This window comes from Podarcis tiliguerta (assembly GCF_965153285.1).
Source record: "Podarcis tiliguerta genome assembly, chromosome: 5".
In the NCBI taxonomy this organism is placed as follows: Eukaryota; Metazoa; Chordata; class Lepidosauria; order Squamata; family Lacertidae; genus Podarcis; species Podarcis tiliguerta.
In genome coordinates, this window is record NC_139538.1 from 46,845,139 (window position 1) to 46,865,698 (window position 20,560).

At 40.1% G+C, this 20,560-nt stretch overlaps 2 protein-coding genes across 5 annotated transcripts in view; one reads left to right on the forward strand and one right to left on the reverse strand.

The window, feature by feature from the left end:
- MXI1 (MAX interactor 1, dimerization protein) overlaps nt 1-7,518 on the forward strand; it is a 78,733-nt gene extending 71,215 nt beyond the window's left edge. For 2 of the 3 annotated variants that reach the window (XM_083441680.1, XM_083441682.1), the window contains exon 6: nt 89-7,518. In XM_083441680.1, coding sequence (XP_083297806.1) covers nt 89-252 — 164 coding nt within the window. In that variant the 3' untranslated portion in view covers nt 253-7,518. The remainder of the gene's footprint in view (nt 1-88) is intronic. The other variant, XM_083441681.1, reaches the window with a different exon arrangement.
- A 643-nt stretch (nt 7,519-8,161) lies between these two features.
- On the reverse strand, nt 8,162-19,820 carry SMNDC1 (survival motor neuron domain containing 1). Of its 2 annotated transcripts, none has more exons than XM_083441684.1 (6): nt 19,588-19,820; nt 17,843-17,962; nt 15,186-15,328; nt 13,277-13,438; nt 11,802-11,955; nt 8,162-10,381 (listed from the first exon to the last, which is right to left on the reverse strand). In XM_083441684.1, the coding sequence occupies exons 2-6, from the start codon at nt 17,960-17,962 to the stop codon at nt 10,244-10,246; spliced, it is 717 nt and encodes a 238-aa protein (XP_083297810.1). In that variant the 5' UTR covers nt 19,588-19,820; the 3' UTR covers nt 8,162-10,243. The 2 variants fall into 2 exon arrangements, with proteins under 2 accessions (XP_083297810.1, XP_083297811.1); XM_083441685.1 differs by lacking the exon at nt 19,588-19,820 and adding an exon at nt 19,246-19,445.
- Between the last annotated feature and the right edge of the window lie 740 nt (nt 19,821-20,560).

Consider the following 20,560-nt stretch of genomic DNA (forward strand, 5'->3'; position numbering starts at 1 on the left):
CTCATGATGTGGCCAGGACCTTTTGCCAGTCTTGATTGAACAGTGAACCTACCCTGATACTAACTTGGGGGTCTTCCTTCTTTTGCAGAAGAAATCGAAGTGGATGTGGAAAGCACAGAGTTCTCCCATGGAGACGTGGATGATATCAGCACAACCAGTACAAGTGACATTGATGACCACAGCAGCTTGCAAAGCATTGGGAGTGATGAGGGTTACTCCAGCGCTAGTGTCAAGCTCTCCTTCACTTCCTAGAGCATGGTGCTAGGGCAGAGCAGATGATTTCTTTGGGGTAGTTGAAGTTCACACAGCAGAGCTCTTAGATACAGTATTTTTCTTCTCCAAACCGCACTTCAACAGCTAAGCTTGGACAGATGCAACTCTAGAATAGCTCTGTGGGTCCACAGGAGGGTGGGAACCTAACAGGGGAGTCAGTCAGTCTCCATACTGTCATAGTCCAAAATACTGACTTAGTGCTGAACCCATAGCTATTTTGACGTCTGAAGCAGGACTCCAGTTGTGCACAGCTGGACTGAGATTTGCCCATGTATAAGTGGATAGCTTTGCTAAGAGATTATTTGATTTGGACAAGGGATCTTGGTTATTCTGGCCCCAATCCTTTTTCTCAGTTTGTCATACCTTCTGAGAAATGGATTTTTTTTCCATCTTCCAAATTTAGCAAGCTTTGTTAAGAGCCCTTGTGGTGCTAAATAGAAATAAAAACGTTAGTCCAATATCTCACGATGAAGATCTAACGCTAGTCCCAGATTGTGGGACAAAAGTAGCCAAGGGGATACTTTCTTGGACCAGCCTCTTCTGATGAGTTTGCACAATTTTATGAATTACAAAACTCCTTTTTTCATTCTCCTTAAAATCCCATCACTTGATTGAAGCTTCTTTCCCCCTTTAACCTGAACGCGAGAACTATGGGAAGTTCTTGTGTACTCTCACCAGCAGTAGCTAGTCCAGTCAACACCTTCTGCCCACTAGGTTTCTCCAGTCAGCTCTGATCATTATTACCTAAGAGATAACAATAATAGTTAGAAGCTCTGCTCATGCCCTGTGAAAAGAGAGGTGCTGCAAATCTGGAAGCAATTCTCATTCAGCTCAACTTTTCAGCTGGACATTGTTTCAAGGCAAGAGCTTGTGCCGCATTATTTAGCACTAGGGTGTTGAGCTGTAAAATACCAGCACACAGTGCAACTGCTCTCTGGATTCAATGGCTACAGCAGTAACTCCTTGTCTATAGAGTGATGCTTCTGACAGAGCGAGACAGACAGACAGACAAGCCTGTAAAAGATACGATGTGCAGGAAAGGCACAGCCTCCATTCTGAGCCGCAATGATCCTTTTTTTTTTCCTTTTGCAAATTATTTTGATAAATGTTTGTAAAAGTTGTTCAGGTGAGAGAACCTACATGCAACAATGTCTTTTTAGAACTCGTAGGCATGATTCTGCAGATGTCTTTTGTAACTAACACCAATGGAAAGGGACCCGTTTTTCTGCTGCCATGCACAAAAGGAACAGGGAACTCTCCTCGGGTTTTATGGCTCTTCCTTTTGATTTCCTTTATGGATTCCCTTTGCAAACTTTGCCACCTGGATCCAACCATAGTTGTGGGCCCACAGTTAACATGGCATGTGTCTCACAGTTCCTCAGGGGACGCCTCCCACTCTCCCTGAGCAGGAACTGTTGCAGTTGTCTTGCTGTTAACAAAATAAGATTGTATCCAATTTTTAAAAAATGATTTTCGTTTTGCGATAAGCTTTCTAACCTGCACTTTGAGGTCTTCTTTGCTTTCACTTTTAAGTTTTTAACTGCAAGGATTTTTATTATTGTTCCTTTACCAAGTTTAAACTTCTTTTTTTTAGAGACCTCATTTATGACACTTGTTTGAGACTTAAGTAATTTGCCTACCCCGTAATTACTAAGGGGGAAAAAAGAGAAAAAGAGAAAAAAATGCTTTATAAAATTCATAACTTATTGCTGATTATAATTATTGGGTTGTTAATTTCAGTCCTGTAGATTTTTAATTTTATTATTCTTTAGATAGGGCTGGGCGACAAAAAACAAAAAAACAAAAAAAACAAGGTAACCTCATTTAGCAGTGCAGTGGAATTGTGTTTAAATGTTAGCATATGGTTCTGCTTAATAGTAGCACTTTAACACCATTAAACATTTCTGTATCTGAAATGCACTGTGTTCTACCATTTTGGTCACTCATGATAATATTTTAGAATTCCCATGTTCTTGTGCCTGGAAGTTTTTTTAAAAACCTATTGGCCATGTGATTAGATGACCCCAAATGACCTCTCATGTAGATCTTGTCTTGATACTGATATGCTGCGTGTATGTTTGAACCCACATGTTATCCATTCACCCCAGAGCTATTACTGTGTCATATAATACAAGACACAACTTTAGAACCTGTGTCATGAAATAGAAGCATAATCCCACCAAGGTTATAGTGTGTTTTATAGAGCTGGGGTTTTTTATTTTTTATTTTGTTTGGTAAAGCCTGGATCCAGTTGTTGTTCTACATTAATCTCCCCTAGGTGACTCTATAAACATTCTGGTTTACTGCATGTGGTACTCTCTCCCTCTAGTGGCTGGAATAAGAACCCATTAGTTGTAGTTAATGGGAGTAAAACGTTCAGCTGAACCAGTAGCAACAACTTTTATAGTACCGAGATCTGTTAATTGGCCCATAATCTGCATGTGTGAAGCTATAGCGTCCCAGCACAATTCTTTGGGGCTGTCAGAATGACTGGCGAGGACTCAAAATGAGCCAAAATTGTAGTACTGAGTTGTGTGGGTAGCCTTGGTTTGTGATTTTGCAGACACAAAAATCTGTCTAACTGACATCCTTTGAGTCCATTTCTGATCACAGGAGCTCATGTAGCAGAGTACATGCTTTGAAGGTAAAAGGAGTTGAGTTCAAACCCTGACATCTCTGATTGGATTTTTTTTTTTAAGAAGGACTAGAAAAAAGATGAGCCTGGAAAGTTGCTGTCCAGATGTTGAATACTGATCTGATTTAAGTGCCGTTATGTGTCAAGACCATGTAAAAAATAATCAGATGGGAAGGATGGAGAAATCTCTTCATGCATTACTTTGTTGAAGGGGTAACATAACTGTTCCTGGACTCTCTTGAAGAATGTTTGGGGGGGGGGGAGGAATTTCCTAGCTCCATAGATTCCCAGAATGATTTAGAATGTTGGGGAGTCTACACTGATAAAAAGGTTCTCTCCTTCAGAAGTTATTCCTCAACAAGGCACCAGGAAGAGCTGTGTGTGACCTTTGGGTTAGAGCTAGACACACAACCTCCCTTTGTATAATAAGTAACATATAAAAAGATTCTACCTACACTAAATTCTGCACAAGCACAATATAAACCTAGAGGGTCTTTGAAGTGTTGCTCTAGAATCACATATAACAGTTTGTATGTTAAAGAGCCACTGCAACATAGTACCACAGGCTGAATATGTATGTTATGTTAGCCATTCTATTAAAAAAAATGAAAAGGGTACGTTTGTGTAACTTAGAGTCATAGTGATAGCCAGAAAGCAGCTCAAACTTCAATATAACATCTATAAGAGGCTTTATTTCCCCATGTTCGTCATTAAATTGAATTTATATCTTGAAATTTCCTCTTGTTCCTTACACTTGAGATACATTTATACGTAATCTTCTCCCCCTCCCCATGTCTAATTTGTAATGTGACCCTATGCTTGTTTGCTCAGAAGTCACACTGTGTTCAGTGGTGTTTCATTTTCAGATAAACATGCCTATATCTGTAGACTGAGACCCAAAAGTTAAATGTGACTTTGCATTTGGCATACAGATTTCATCAGTTGCAGGAATGGGCCATTTCCAAAACTGGTAATCTCATATAGGTGCATCACCAGGCCTTGAATGGCTGGGAAATTCTATTCACCCAAAAGTTAATGAACATAAAAAGGCTAAACTGACTTCATTATCACCAAGACTGTTGACATTCATGACGCTTACTGAGAAATATATCAGTCCAGGTTTGTCTTCATCTTGGTGAAAGCTCTTATTTCAGGTATTTGTCACTGTTAATGCTTGTGTGGGTAATGCCAAGAAGGGATGCGTATATTACTATATCCAGAAGATGCGCAAGAGTTATGTTTGTTTTCTGCCACCCAGGAAATGATGGACATAAGCAACCACTAGTGAGGTTGCTAGTGTCTATGTTTATTCTCTCTCTAGGATTAGGCATGGATATTTCCAAACCTTGCTATAGGAGAGCCATATTCCTGGAGATGCGGGGATTGAACTCTTTCCATGCAAATCATGTGCCCTATATCTGAGCTTTTTTGAATGTGATGAAAAATGGAAGCAGCAGCTGTACATGCATGGCCACTTTTCCCTGAACAGTCTTGAGTGAAGCAACTAGACAGCACTGAACTTCAAACTCGTGCAATGTGATGGACTATATGACTTGGAGCACACTATGGCACTTCAGTTCAAAGACAGTAACATACTAGTGGAATGGGCTAATATGGGCAATAACAACTTACAGTTAATTAAAATTCATGATTCTCAGAAACTTGAAACCCTCTTTTGTTGTGACTTCATCTTTTGCTCTTCAGACTTCATGCACTGAGGAGCTGGAAACTGCAGTTCCAGTAGCACATGATTGGTCATGCAACACAAAAGTGGGGAAAGGGTTGTGAGTTAAAGGAGATTTAACCAATGTGAACCAATGATCTTAGCTTCCAGAGGCAGAGCACCAGGACCAGTTGAGGTACCATGGTCTGCATCAGATCAATGACCTTAGAGAGAAACTGGCAAATGTTAGAGCCAACTGAAAGTAACAGTTGTTACTGTTCACTCTTCACCTATTGCCTAATCCTTAGCCATTTTACAACGCTGTAACAACTGGCCTCCCTGGTGCACAGTCCACACCCGCCATCATTAAATTACGCCACTGGAAAGTTCTAAACAATAAGATAATTTACAAAAGAAGAAACACTAAAAACAGAATCGTCAACATCAAGAACTGTTCATTTTTCTCCTCTCTAGCCAAGTTGCAAAGAATTTTTTTAACTGTACTAAACACTATCCACTATTTCTCTGTTCAGCTGGTCAAACCAGTGTGGGTATATATAAGCCAGTGTCAGAACTATTTTTTTAAAATGCTAAAGATCCCTTTAAAAAAAACAGAGGAAATTTGGATGTAAATGCTACTAAAATAGCTATGAATATCTACGTCCTCATACTTCAGATACCACTAGCATTTATGTAGTTTGCCCACGCCCCTCTTGATTCCTTGTAGCACAATATGATCTTGGTTTTAGTATATTACTCTATTAACAACCACTGCATACAGAAGGAACCTGCTTCTATGACTATAACAGGACTAAAGCTCAGGGCCAACACAGATGATCACTGTACACAAAATAGCTGGGGGGGGGGCAGAGAAAGAATGCACAAATGTTCTACACTGGACTAACCTTCAGCTTAATACTAGGCAGAGGATCCAGCATCAGGAGTTCAAGAAACGATGGTTACTGCGGCATGCCAAAAGCTGAATGCTGCATGTGGCTGTGGGTGTATAAGACAAGCTGCTAAGGAAAACAGCAGGATTATCCAGTAGCTACTATTGCGAAACTTCTACGTGTGTGAATCAACTTTCAGCTCTTTTCCTATTTTCTGTACATTTAAGATAGATATTTAAGCAAAGTTACTTACCTGAAGTGGCTACCTTCCTCACCCACCCCCAAATGCAAGCTACAGTAGCATTGTACAGTTTCTCAAATACACAGCTATCCTTAATTTCTGTTACAAAAGAAACAGGGACCAAGTCACACACAAAGAGTTCAACAGGCTGGTCATTTGATTACAGTGGGCTCAAGCATGCCAAACACTCTATTATACTGTGGCTAAAATCTCCAGTCAAGTAAGTGTAGCGGCATTACTGCTCCTAATGCTCTGCAAGATTAACTTGTCATATACAAACAAAAAACAATGAAATCTACAAGGCTATGTAGGATTTGAAGAGCTGAACAGTAAAATCAATTACTGAATCCAATGTGGAAGACACATATCAATTCAGACATTTGCTAGATAGAAAAATATCAGCAAGTCCTGCTAGAAATTTTACAGGCGCTAGGCAACTTAGCAGGCGCTCAACACACACAAAAATATTGCATGTCAGGAAGCTGAGTGTAAGTTATATACCCTTCCCTATAGGGACTTCAAATGACCCCCTAAGGGAGGGATCAACCAGGTTGTGCAACATGATGCTCCAATTGGCAGTAACTAGGGGGTGTATTCAGGCAGGTGTTTCTTGCATAGCAGCTCATTGCTTGTTGCAAACTGCCAGAACAGATTAATCCCTTTTTTGAATGAAGAACATGTCTAATGAAGACAAGCTAACCCTTTATATGCATAAAATGCCTTACCCATTATAAAAACATGATTCAAATTCAACCCAAACAAGTAATGATAGGGCTCCTCCACAGAGAAAATGTGCTTCTCTGGAGATATTTCTGATAGTGCTCTTGTTGGAATAGGCTGATGTCCCTATTCAGCACCTATTGACATGGTACATTAAATTGTTTTAAAATCACAACAGCTAAGAAAAAAGTGCATTTTTTCATCAATCACTGTTGTGCTACGCAGCTCTTGGATTTTAAAATGTCACAGACTTGCAGTATATAAACAATCCTGCTGCTGATCTTCAAGCCTAGCCATCGCAGAATGCAAAGGAAATTGTAATTCTAGCATGACATCTCACTCTGCAAATCTCAAAATGTTTTCCTAAACTTAGTCTTCTGCAGCTTCTAACTATTACTTTGCTATTTTAAAAGAAAAGAGTTACTGCAGTGTAATCTTGCATAGGATTTATGTTTGCAACTATTATATTCTAATGTAAAATGACTACAATACAGGTCTTTAAACCCAGTAAGTACATTTTATCTTCAATCACATTAACCAGTGTCTGATGCACAAATTAGGTTTGTGCCATTATAATTTTTCCCAGCTGTTAAAAAAATACCAGCAAATCTGTTTCAGCCTCGACTGAATTATGGGTTTCCTTTGTAATTTGTGTATTAAAGGGGGGAAATGTACAGTGCTATGTTTCTATATAATGATACTGCACTGGTCTAGGAATGCAATTCCGTGTTTAAACAGATATGTATCCTCTTGACAAATATTTTTATGTGCAAGTTTATTTTTAAGATTTCTGTTATCACTACTTTTGCTTCCTCTGAGGTTTCCTGAACTTTGGTGCAGTTACTCTAATGGTGCTGTAGCCAACTGCTACTTGAGGAACTGAATGATAACCCCCCCCCCCAACCAATCCATGATTGGTGCTTAAATTGACCAGCGCCAATCGTCAAAACAATACTGAAACAGCATTATCTATAATGGTGCAGGGATGGTGCTGACAAAGATGTTACATTTTCCATCATTGTAAACATTATTCTTTTGTTTGTGGGCATCTATATAAACTTGTTTAAAATATACAAATAAAATTTATGACATTTTATTTCTAGTAAGATTTGTTACCCTTTTCTCTTCCCACATCGCTAATGAAAAAAATTAATACTAGTTCAGTTGTCAAACTGCTGCAACAGCATAGCTCCATCTACGTTGATTAGAGGCTTACCTAGTCTACTGAAAATTGCAGCCCAGTTTTCCATACAAGTGCACAAATCTCCTGCAGTAAGTTAAAAGAACAGTAGGCTCTGCTGCACTGGCCTCCAGCTTTACCTGCTTTGAAAAGAAGTGAAATGCTTTCCCATAGGAAAGTTAGCTATTCAGTCACAACAAACAACAGAATCAAGATATTAATCCTGGCAGTTTCTCATCTCAGGACCCAGACATTCAGAATTTGAATGATCAGCTTCAAGGACAACTGAAAATCCTGCATCAAAATGCATGTCTTCCTAACAGGTAAACTGTCATCAATTGCATAAGCCACAGTACTGATAGATAAAAATTACGATACTGCTATAGTCCAATTTGAACAAGGAACATCTCTTTAGGGAAAAAAAAACACCTTAGTAGCCTGTGAATTTTACAAGTGTCATTTCAAAAGTGTTGCAACTCCTACAATTTTGACCATATTACGTAATTTCATACGAGATTTAAATTTTTTCACACTTTTAGATTCTTCGGAACAAAGCCAAGAGGTTTTGAATTCTTTATTTTAATAAAAGTTAAACATACAAAACTGAAATCAACACAGTCATAAAAATTACCTCCTCCTTTTGTTAACAAGAAGAACCTCTCTCTATGGATGGATTCTAAGCTACTAGATATGGATTTTAGGCTCAAGTAAACTGTCAGACATTTACACTAATCAGTGCATCAACAAATGCTGATGGTTCCTGATCTTATTTAATTCAGAAAACAAATTACAAAAGGGAACTACAACAACATAATATACATGGGGAATGGAGTTCAGATTAATGAGCAAGAATTACTCTTGTACGAGAAATAACTAAATCCAGTCTTGTTCATTAACTTAACACCATATTTTACAAAAATAATTATCTACACTGTGTACAGGGCTATACGTTAACTTTTTGTGTCAGACACATTTCAAGATTGAGAGATAGACTACAACCCTAAGCAATACGTATGGCAAAGGGAAGCAATTGCATCCACAAGATACAAATAGGCCTGGACTTTTACACATGGTTTCCCAAATAAAATCAAGGAGGGCCAGCAATACTAACGTAAGTTAAACCTTGTAAGAGGAACCTCCTGTTGCATTTAAAACAGCTGGATAAGCACACAAAAAATTCAGCACAATGCAGGTGACTTGCCATATTTACCAACATAAACGCACTGAGTAATTCTCAAGAGGAATAACTATTTCTATATGTAACATTTGACTCTTTGAACACTTAAAAGTGCTAATCAAACCTGCAAAGTGACTGAATACATCTTAGGAAGCCCATAGGTAGGTTCTCAAGACCTATACATCAAAATGTTCTGCTCCTGACAATAAATATGCTTACCTGCTTGGCACTAGCAAGTGCTTTTTTTTTCTGGTGAGAACCTCCACCTTCTTGAGCTGGGAGAAGGATGGTGGAATCTTCAAGACTTTGGATAATACCCAACTAAGTTAAAGCAGACCTCCTGATTTGGGTAACCTGATTTCAGTGGGTTTGCTCCAAGTATGAGTTGGATATCACACCTTATGCTGAATTCAGAGATTCGCCTACTTTTTCTCCACCACCAGAGAGGGCAAGAGAAATCTACATCAATTTATGATGAGCCTTGGGGAGAAGCAAGACGTCCTGCTGCTTTCGAAACAGTGCAAGATCTGGGAGTTCCTTCCACCACCCTCCCAACCTTGCAGAGATTTTGCAAAGTGGGAAAACAGCAGTGTATCTTCCTGCTTTTCGGGGATTTTCTGAGGCTCAGTGTGACAGAGACAAGCCCCTGGTTCTGCCACTATCCAGCCTGGGCTAGGGGGACATGACAGGGACATGCCCCTGAAGTCACACTAAGCTTTAGAGCATCTCTGAGACTTCATGTCAAAGCTCAAACCCTTCTCAGTCGAGTCAATCATGAGCACAAATTTTGCCTACCAAGACCAGTCAAGCTTGTGGAAACCCTGTTTTGCTCATGAAGATGGATGTTGTCAACACTCCCGGCACAATGCATTCAACCTGTAATGTTAAAATTTGAACTGCACTGTTTCTGGCTTATGAATCATTAACTGGAGATTAGATGGCCCAGATTCATTACAAGCCAAGGAAGCAGATGCAGATTGTGATCAACTAACAATTGACTTTCAAAATAGAATAAAATCCAGAGAAAGTCATCATAATTGTACTAGTTCTGCAGGAGTTCCAGTGCTTAACAGCTATCCTGCAATAGGATGGCAGGCCTGTAAGCACTTAAGAGGGAGCAAGGAAAGCTGGGATAACTATTTTATTTCACGACCATTTGTTTGATGGCATTCCCAACTAATGCTACAGGGATGGACACTTGAGAAATCAGACACTTCAGGATACTGCAAAGGGCATTTCTTCAACACAGTCTGACGTGTGCACATTTATGCAATTTACATCTTTTAAGAGCAAAGGGGTCATCTGAACAGCTATTACCTTGCTTAAGGCTTGTACCAGCATAAGCCAACTGATGTCAACAACCATTTTCACTATGCGCCAACAGTTTACTTTTAGAAAAATAGAACAATAAAAAGGTAAATGTAAAGCCCTGCAGAAGTGATGTTAAGTCATTTTCTCCCTCAATTACTGGGGCATCAAATGTCTGACATTGTACTTGGATGTATCTTGGTACTGTGTCATGGGTTTGTCTGCAATTCCACACGTTCCAACTCCAACCTTCCCTGTTACGCTCTCAGGAGAAGCAAAGATGCTTCGCTTTACCTGTGGAACAAATTAAAAGTATCAATTGTAACATTTTCAAATTTCAACAAGTCAGCAAAGGAGTGCTAATATCAAATGTTCACATGCATCATTCAAAAAGCAAAATACAACTAAATTTTATTGATCATTAAACAGGAACCTTTAGCAAAAAAGCTGTAATTGGAAATGAAGCACTTCTGCTCTGGTCATGGCACTAAGCAAGTCATATTTTCTCCCAGTGAACCACTACAGTTCTATAAGGGTTCTTTCAATGCACAAGGAAGGGCTAAAGGAAAACAAAACCTTTTTTGCCCCTATAGCTATAAACTTCATAAAGTGTTACCAGCCTCAGCTGCCTGAAGTGTCTTCTGCATGCTCTGTTAAGGGTATCGTTACAATGTGGTGCCTATTAATGTTTTTCCTTTGCCACCACCACTCAAAATAATTTAGCATGCAAACCTAACTCACATATCAATGGGTCAAACAAAGTGCGAGTTATATTTGGCAATACCAAACTCAAAAATATGAAACATACAAAGAGCTTTGTACCATTATGGCAGCCTGAAAGCATCATAGTGCAAGCAACTATGCCACAAGCTTTATAGGCATGAACTTTTAACTTTACAGGTGCTACTATTGGAACGGTTGTTATCAGAAATCTGTTGTTCAGACACGAAAAATTATACTCAAACTTTGCTACAGAAATGGCTGATTCAGATATCCAAACAGCTGGAGTTTGCTCATGTCCTTACTTGTTTGCGCTTTGCTGGTCACCAGCACCCATTTTGGGCAAAAACCATAGAAGGGAGAGTCATCAGACAAATCACATATCCCTTTGCCTGGCTTTTGCTTATTGGCTGCAACAGTCTCAGGCAGAAAGCATGGATTAGAAATGTTCTCCTAGGAAATAATGGAAATTGCGAAGGCTTGCCTAGCGAACAATTTCCTGGAAATGCATTGTGCTCGGAAACTGGGACCTGTTTACCCCACCCTATCTGCAGGGACTCAAACTAAGTGTAGTGATATTTAACAATACAGTGGTACCTCGGGTTACAAACACCTCGGGTTTCAGACTCCGCTAACCCAGAAGTAGTACCTCGGGTTAAGAACTTTACCTCAACATGAGAACAGAAATCGCACACTGGCGGCGCAGCAGCAGCGGGAGGCCCCATTAGCTAAAGTGGTACCTCAGATTAAGAACGGTTTCAGGTTAAGAATGGACCTCCGGAATGAATTAAGTTCGTAACCAGAGGTACCACTGTATGTTAAGAATATTATAAACAGATCTCTCCCATTGTATATTCTAGAAACAAACAGCTTTGCCTATAATATTCTTTTGTCTTTGTTTGGGGGATTACTCCTGTGCTGCCATACATTTAACACTGCTCCTCTTCAGCAAGAAACCTCTATCAGTAAGCTACTAATGCAAGCATATACAAACCTGGCCTTTTTTGTTTTTTGAATAAGCTCTGTTGTTGAACTGCTGCCATTTGACTTTCTGGTCCTCTCGCTCTTGCTCCAGTTCTTTGATTCGCTGGGCCTTTTTCAAAGCTTTCTTCTTTTTATATTCTCGTTGCTGAGCAATCATTTCTTTTCTAAAATGAGAAATGGCACTGAAGGTTACTTATGTACCTCAGCTTCCTCTTCAGAAAGTCTAAGGGCAGTAATATGTCATGGCAAGGTGGTTGCTATACAATCAGGGCAAATTTTCACAAAACATCAAACATGAAGTGATTAAGCCGAGGTGGTTAATTCTGAGTTATCAATACTGCCTTACATCCACATCTTTACCCACCAGAACTGCCTTCTTTTTACAACACTGGCAGTTCAGCCACAGTATATGGCAATGGTTTTGTATGGGCATTACATCTACATTGCAACCAACTGGAAGCCCCACATCACCTTTGCTTTAACTTCACTTTTGTTCTCAGAACAAGTAGATAAAAGCAAGGATACACTGATTAAGAGAGTCTCACCTTGGGCTAGGTGAATGTAAAGATAAACTCTCAGTACAATGGGGCTTCAGCTGTCCAGGCCCATTTCATTCTCCAGCTGTAGAAAGTGCTGTCATTCCTTCTGTAAAGCAATCTGTGCATTGCAAGTTTCAATAAAGCACAGCAATCCTACTTTCATGCACTACTACGAATAACGGCTCTCTTTCAGAAATCAGTTGAAACTAGCTAATGTCTTGCTAAACACAGAGCAACTCTAGCTCAGAATTTGTCCCAGGGGAAATATACTACTACACAGGCATGGAGCAATCATTTTGGAGTTCATGAGACTAACCAACTCAGCATGATAAGCATTAAAGTTAGCAGCACAAACCATAACACCTTCATCATAATCTCAAACCACTATCTATGTATATGTTCACAGTAGGGCTTGAGGATAATTTAAGAACTGCATTTTTAAGAACTGACCTAATTCACTCCATATATTTCAATCCAAATTTAATTTTTTTTTTCATTTGGATTAAAAAAAATATCACAGATTAATGTGAAATTGGAAAGGACCTATGAACAAGCACAAACAAAAATGTCACAGAACAGAAACAGACCCATTTGTCCATCCCTAGTTCTTAGTACCAGTTCAGTCCTAAGATGGCAAAGACTGTTTTGGGCTTTACAAGTTTCCCTAGGTTGGACCTCTAAAACTGGGGTAGCGAAGCCCATATCCTAAGGCATTATTTAATTGGGGAGGGGGGAGAATAGACAATGTGCATTACCTCTTTCCCAAATCTAGGGTAACTACGCAGAGTATGGTTGAATAACATCTAAGGATAGTGTTGACTTCTATGACTTTTTTTGCTGTAAAATCACCTTTGGGAAGAGATGATTCATCAGCAAAGTAGCCTTACAGCTCTTCTTATTGCTATATGACACACTGAGCCAACTGAAAACTGTTTCAGCCACTTACTTGGACATGGGTTTGTTGCCACTGTCTTCCTTTGCTTTCCTTCCCTCTTCCACAGGTTTCAGATTGAGCAGGGGTGTGACTTCAGCATTGCCATATCCCGAAAAGGTGACTGCAGCTGTGCCATTCTCTTCATCTATCTCTTCAATTTCAGCTTCATAACACCTGTAAAGATATCATGGCTGTAAGCATGTGAGTAATGGTTTACAACTCAACCCTACAAAACTTGTATTTGCAGTGATTAATATTATTAAGTTTCAGGACATTCCTGCTTCATTTTGGATTGGCATTTCAAGTCAAAACTCTTAAAACATAAATTCTGTTCAATTCAAGAATTGTCAGGTGCCTGGCACACAAACTAGTTACAATCCTAACGTCCAAGAGCTCGTTAGTCAAGCGGTTTGAAATAAACTTCGGTTCTGAATCTTCTGTTACCAAATATATATTTTCACCTTCACACATTTAACCTGACTTTTGTTTGATTTTGTGAGAACTAATTTGTTTAATAGATCTGGAGGATTCGTGTATGGCTGTTTTATCATTTGTACTAATTTCCACCACCACAAGAGGCATTCAGCCACAATACCCACATATTTAGAAGTTCTATGGGACTTACATCTGAGGAGATATGTATGCATAGGATTACAATGTGAGATTGTAATTTGACAGAGGTTTCACTGCGCTCATATAATCTCCCTCTCTGAAAGCAAGCAGTGAATTACTTATGTAAGAAGATGGATTAAGAAAAGCATTAAGCAAGGTAGGGTTTGTGACAGTAACTTAAATGAAGATAGATAATCAAGGTAATTATCTATTTTTCTCAATCACATCACCTGATACTCAAAAGCAGTACATCCTTAAGTAAACTAAGTGGAATGTCTGGGCCCAGGCATCTCAGGGGCCTAAATGGAGAAGCGGAAGGCCATGGCAAGAAAGAGACCCCAAGCTTGCAGAAGAAGAACTGCTGGTTGTCTTCTTCCCATAAGGTATTAAAAAATATCTCTACCAGCAGAAGGCAGGTCAAAGGCAGCAGGACTAGGAGAAAATGTGTTGGTTCACACCATCACTTTCTGCTGTCAGCAAATCATACCAGACAGAATGAGTCTGAGGGGTTTACTGCTGCATCCCACTTCAGCAATGACCAAGGTGAAGGTGGAGGACCATCACTGATTCACTTTGGAAATGTGCAAAAGGATACACCCTAGTGGTACATCACTATTTGTGAAGGGAGCTCTAAAAGTCTTTATTCAACCCTCTTAAAATATTTGCCTGTGGATAGTTTTGGGAAGGATGTTAAATACCCTGCTTTATATTCCCTTACCACCATGTCTGGATGGGTGCAACAACCACAGATCCTCCCAAAAGCAGCAGCCTTCTACATGTACACAATTGTGAGTAAAGGCCCTCTGCTTTCTCTAAGTCCATTCGTGCCCCACTTCAAAGAATAAATTTACAGTACAGAAAAGAGGGAGGAAGCAGTGGAAAAGTTTGCTGCCCTATACTTCTTTCCCTACTGCCACCTCAATGGTTCCCAATTATCTTAATACAATCTCAACAGAGCTCCAAGTTTTGAAGTAAATGACATTCCTATTAACGTTTTCAGATTAGTGATGAAATGTATTCACAACAGATTTCAGTTACTGCACACCAGATTTTTAGAAGGTGGCAAATTTTAAAAGATATTACAAGCCATATTGTATTCTACAACGTTCTAGTCAAATTAAACAGTTAAAACAATGGACCTAGCTCTAAAGTTTAATATATTTTGTATTTGAAAAATGCAAGATCCAATCAATGATTTTTACCGAACTGGTGCTCAGCCGAAGAGGAGAGTATAAACCAAAGGGAAGTATCTTACCATGGAACTGTATTATTTCATGTAACTGTTACAGAAGTTTGTTTCTACACTTACTGTCCATCTTCACTCCATATTGCCATACATCTGTCTCCAACCTTCCATGTGTGACTTGGAGGAGCAGAAGCAGAACTGTCAGAACTTGCAAGTGTTTCTGAAGGTTGTGTTGAAAGAAGGTCTTTGGTTAATTCTATAACTTCCTGGGGATGGAAAAGAAAAAGTCGTCAAACACAGTTTAAGCAGTCTCACCCCTGCCCATGCATGAAGACTATTTATCAACTGTGGTATTGCTGGCAAATGGTAGCAGACTGAACAACACATGAAATCTGTCCGCATAATTTACTAAAGGTTTTTTTATAAGCTTTGGGAATCTGGTTTCTTGGCAAGTATCTAATACTACTCCCATAGCTCATCCCAATTTTAATATTGGGGGAGGGCAGCAGGGAAATTTCTCGTTTGCATTTTCCTCTTTGCATTACAAATGAATATTATATTTAATGGAAGAGTAAAAAGTAGACTGCAGAAAATGATACACAACTACAGAATGGAGTTTTCTGCTCTCCTTCCAGTGATAAAGCAAGTATTACTGAGACTTTTAAAAAAGAAAATTACTGTGCAATGAATGCACTGGCTAGTGAAAGAAATAGGTTTTTCAGCAAGTTTTCTTGTTTGAATACTGAAAATTGTTTGAATACTGAAAAACTGTACTTATGTGAGAATAGCCCACTATACACAAACCAGATACAAAGAATGAACGAATACAGAAAATACTTTTCTTCTTTGAAATACATATGAGCGAGGGCTCAGTAGTTTCCAGCATATGTTTTTGCTATTTAGAGATTATAAGGAAAACTATTAATAGGCTATAGCTACAGGTAATAAATTACATGTATTTTAGATTTTTAAATCTACTGGATTGTATCCAATACTGTTGTCCCACTTGTGCAACAAAACTTCTCTTTCCTTTCCTCTCCCTTGTACCCACTCAAAATCTGTTCCAGAAGGTTGGGGTAGCCTCTGAAGCAGATTTTTGGGGTATCCAGGGAAAGGAGAGGAAGGTAAAACACATAGCACATTGTTGTCAAACTAATTTCCCTCATCTACTTTTTCCTTCCTTCCTTCCTTCCGCTTCCCTTCCCCTCCTCTTTTTCTCTTGTCCCTTTAATTTGTAACCATAGGGTGGGGCCTGTGCATCATTTCATTTAGGCAGTGAGCCTGCCACCATCATTGAACTTTTGATTGAGATGAGCTTCTCTGAGAGACAGTATCTGCCTGAAAGGTGGAATAAAAATAGAACAAATTTTAACAAGAAAAGGAATAATTTAATACATATGCACCTTTCATATCTGATGCGATTAAGACTTGTCTTTTGTCCTCAGATATTGGCAGCTGAACAATAAGCTTGTAAAAGGCTGCTCTTACATGTAGAAATGGCAAAGAAAACATGAATGAACAAACAGACCATATGACAAATTCATTTGCAAAATACAGTCTAAGAGCAACAAAGAGCTAGAACCACTGATGACTGTTTAGTGCTTGCAAGGCACACCTGAATCATATTCTAAAGATAATGCACACATAACAGTGCATTATCTAGTATTCTAAATTTGTTTCCTAAAAGACTCTAGTTTACCGTGTTTTTCAAAAAGCAAAACTTAAATGAACACACAGATTAACATTTACTCCAGGACAGTGCTTTTCAATTTGTGGTAATCATTCCACCTGGCTTAATGAGAAAAATTGCAAGTTTTTTTAAAAAGCATTGAGAGATCAGTGTTAAAGTACCAGTATTAAAAGACTGCATACAGCACTGAGCAAAATATAAAAGTACGAGGTTCTATTGATTAATCAGCTACATTAATCCATTAAAACTTTTTAGCAACTAAAAAGGTGCCCCAATTGACTGAGCAGAAGGTTTTTAAATATATATATATTCGGCACACAAGCACTCATAAAAATTGTGGGTGGCAAACACCATCTTTAAAAAGGCATTTTTACTTACGCACAAGCAAATGCCTTTTCTTAGATAATAACTCTTACAATTCACATGTGAATTGTCTGAAAACGAAATGGCTTATTTGTTCATTTATTTCAGGGGTCAGCAGACTTTTTCAGCAGACCCCTCAGATCTTGTAGAGGGGGCGGACTATTTTTTTGGGGGGGAGAACTAATTCCTATGCCCCACAAATAACCTAGAAATGCATTTTAAACAAAAGCACACATTCTACTCATATAAAAACACCAGACAGGCCTCACAAATAACACAGAGATGCATTTTAAATAAAAGGACACATTCTACTCATGTAAAAACATGTTGATTCCCGGACAGTCTGTGGGCCAGATTTAGAAGGCGATTGGATCGGATCTGGCCCCCGGGCCTTAGTTTGCCTACCCATGATTTATTTGACTTATATGGCCCCCTTCATCAAAAGATCTCAGGGCGGTTTATTGCTTCAGAACTCTCATTTTTACTCAGGTGCATATTTTATGTCAATTTAATTCATACAATATGCCAAAAATTCATACAATTGAGATGCCTTTAATCACTTTAATGAGGTGACAGCCCTAGTTCTTTGTGAAAGATTTTAAACACCAACATTTAGCACATCTCGTTAATATCACCATGGTAAATTCTTTGCCACTGACAGTGTAGAAGATCCTCTTCACTATACATGTAAAAACATTTAAGTTACAAAGCTTTTTCTTATTCTCACCTGTAAGTCTTTTTTGAGTTTTAGTAAATCTTCATTTTCTCCATTTCCCGTCAAAGCAGCTTCAACTTGTTGGAGTTGAGCTTTATAGCTAGCTAACTGTTTTGCAAGGTCTTCTGACATCTGGAAAGGGAAAAAAGGCATTACAAAATACTGAAGGAAAAGTCTGTTTGAAAACAGTCTTGCAGAGGCAAAATACTTAGAATGCAAATCACTAATGACTTAGTGCAGCCTTATCAATAACAGAATATTTATGTAACTTGCCTTGGTTGGAAACTCCAGCTGGTCCACAGCAGGCTTCCCAAATAATGGCAGATTACCTTGGCAGTAATCAAGTTATAAGGTAGTCTCTTTTGTATGGTTTGTTCCCTTAGTGCTGTGTTAATGTTACAATAACAGAATTGTATGGGGTAAGTAAACACCTGTTTCCACCCTGGAAATTTACAAGAGATGCCCACCTTATGTCCCTGCCCTATACCTTATGTCATATATTACATATGGTGGGAAGCAAGTAAACTAAATTTCAGGTGCCTGGTGCAACCTGTTTTATTGCAGAAGACGTTTGCACCTTGAATCCTTTTTAGATGTTTACATTTTTTTATTTATCTGTTGCTGTACACCACCCCAATGGTCCTGTTACTTAAGGGTAGCTTACAAATAGATTAAACATTCTGCACATTCACAGATTCTCTGTTGTATTCAGTTTTCCAGAACACAGTCCTTGAGAAGTATGACTATTCAACTGTTCTCAACACAAGAGTCATTTTCAGCATCATATTGGACAACCAAACTCCTTGCCTGACCTTGACTAAATCCTTCTCTCTTAGCATTAGTTCCCATAAGGAAATTCACAGCAACACATGGATTGTGTTTATGGATCTTCTGCCACAATTTTGTTATCTAGCCTTGGACAAACCTCTTTCCTCAGTCCTTATCAAGGTGACAGATACAAGATGGTACAGATCACAGAGTGGGTGAGGCATGGAGCACTTTGCTCACTTTCGAAATACAAAAACTGAAAGCAATCCAAACACAGATCCTTTGTTAATACACAAGAACTATCCTAGTCCTTTCAACATCAGGTGTGAAGTTTAGAAAACACTATCTGTACAGAATTAGCAAAAGCCAAATTTGGTAGGAATGGCTGGAATAGCACGTGACCTGGTGTATTATTTTTCTGAGGCTGGAAAGTATGGAAACCAAATTCTGCATACCAACACCATACTGTGGACAATACCCTCTATATAATCACATTAAACAGGATACAACTCGCCAAAAAAGGACTTGACTCTAATTAAAAGGCCCATACGCCGAAAAAAGCCCGCAAAAGCGGTGCCATTAAAACCCAACCGTCCTGCTACAAAGGAGCGGAGGTTTCGGGACAGAATGGAAGAGCCGAGACGGACCTCCCTAAAAAAAACACAGTATAATCCTCGGAACACAGAAGGCGAATCTTGTAAGGCGACGAAACGGGCCTCCACGTGCGGGAAGCCCGCAGACAATGGCTGGCCGTAGACAAAACTTCAGGCGGCGGAATCACTGGGGACCAGGCGGCCGGGCGGCAGACGCGCCTGGGCCTGAGGGAGGGCCTAACGGAGGCCCCGGAACGAGTGAGGAAGGGGCCGGAGGCCTGGAGAGCCGAGCGCCGTGTACGGAGAGGGGAGGTCGAGGGCTGAGGAGAGCTAAGGGCCTCCCCGCCTTCGCCCCGCGAGAGGAGAGGGAAGTGGGGGAAGGGCCGCGCCTCTCACCTTGGCCTCGCGCGCCGAGGGCCTCTCTCCGTCCCGTCAGGCCTCAGGAGAAGCGTCTGTGCTCGCGCGCGCGCACCCACGCGAGATTTGCCCCCCCCCTCCCGACCCCCAACAAACGTCGCCCCCTCCCTTCTTGCTGCTTCCTAGCGACGACGCAAAGAGCCCGGTCGGCGGAAATGAACGCTCGCGAGAGGGGGAAGCCGGACCTGACGAACAAGCCGGATCACATGACCACTCCGGGGGTGGGGAAAGCACAACCTAAAGAGGCGGATCGAAACCGCTACTTCCGACTCCCAGTTGCGATTCCTGGGAATCCTCCATGTGCGGGGCGAGAGTGGCGGAAGTGCAAAGGAAGCCGCGTAATAAGTAGCGTTCGGCATGTGAGAGTCAACCCAAAAAACCCAATCTCGCCGCAGGGCTTATTATTTAAACTGATCGAATCTTCTAGGGGGGAATCGGAGCGAGATTTCTGCCCTCCTGAAATAATTATTTTGGCGGGGGGCTCCGCTGCTTCTAACTGCCGTGTGCTCAGGTTCTCCTCGCTGGTTTCTCGCAGGCCTCTGGCTGGCCACTGTGAGAACAGGATGCGGGACTCGGTGGGCCACTGGCCTGACGATCCATTGGCTCATCCTTTGTTCTTATGTTATGCACCTGGAAATAAACCCTGTTGGATCCCAACGGAGCAAGACTCTTAATCTCAAGGTCATGGGTTTGAGTCCCACGTTGGGCAAGTTTCCTGCATTGCAGTGGGTTAGACTAGATGACCCTCATGTTACATTCCACCTCTACAATTCTATTATTCTAAAATATAAGCCCACTGGCAGGTACAGTCTTATTTTAATTATGCAACCAGATCAGCATGAACAAATTTAAAAAGGAAGGGAAAGGGGGCTTGGTTCCAAGGAAAAGGACTCTGGCAATCCCACCCACCATTGAACCCAGTGGGGTTTGACTTTACGTCAGGGGTTGGCAA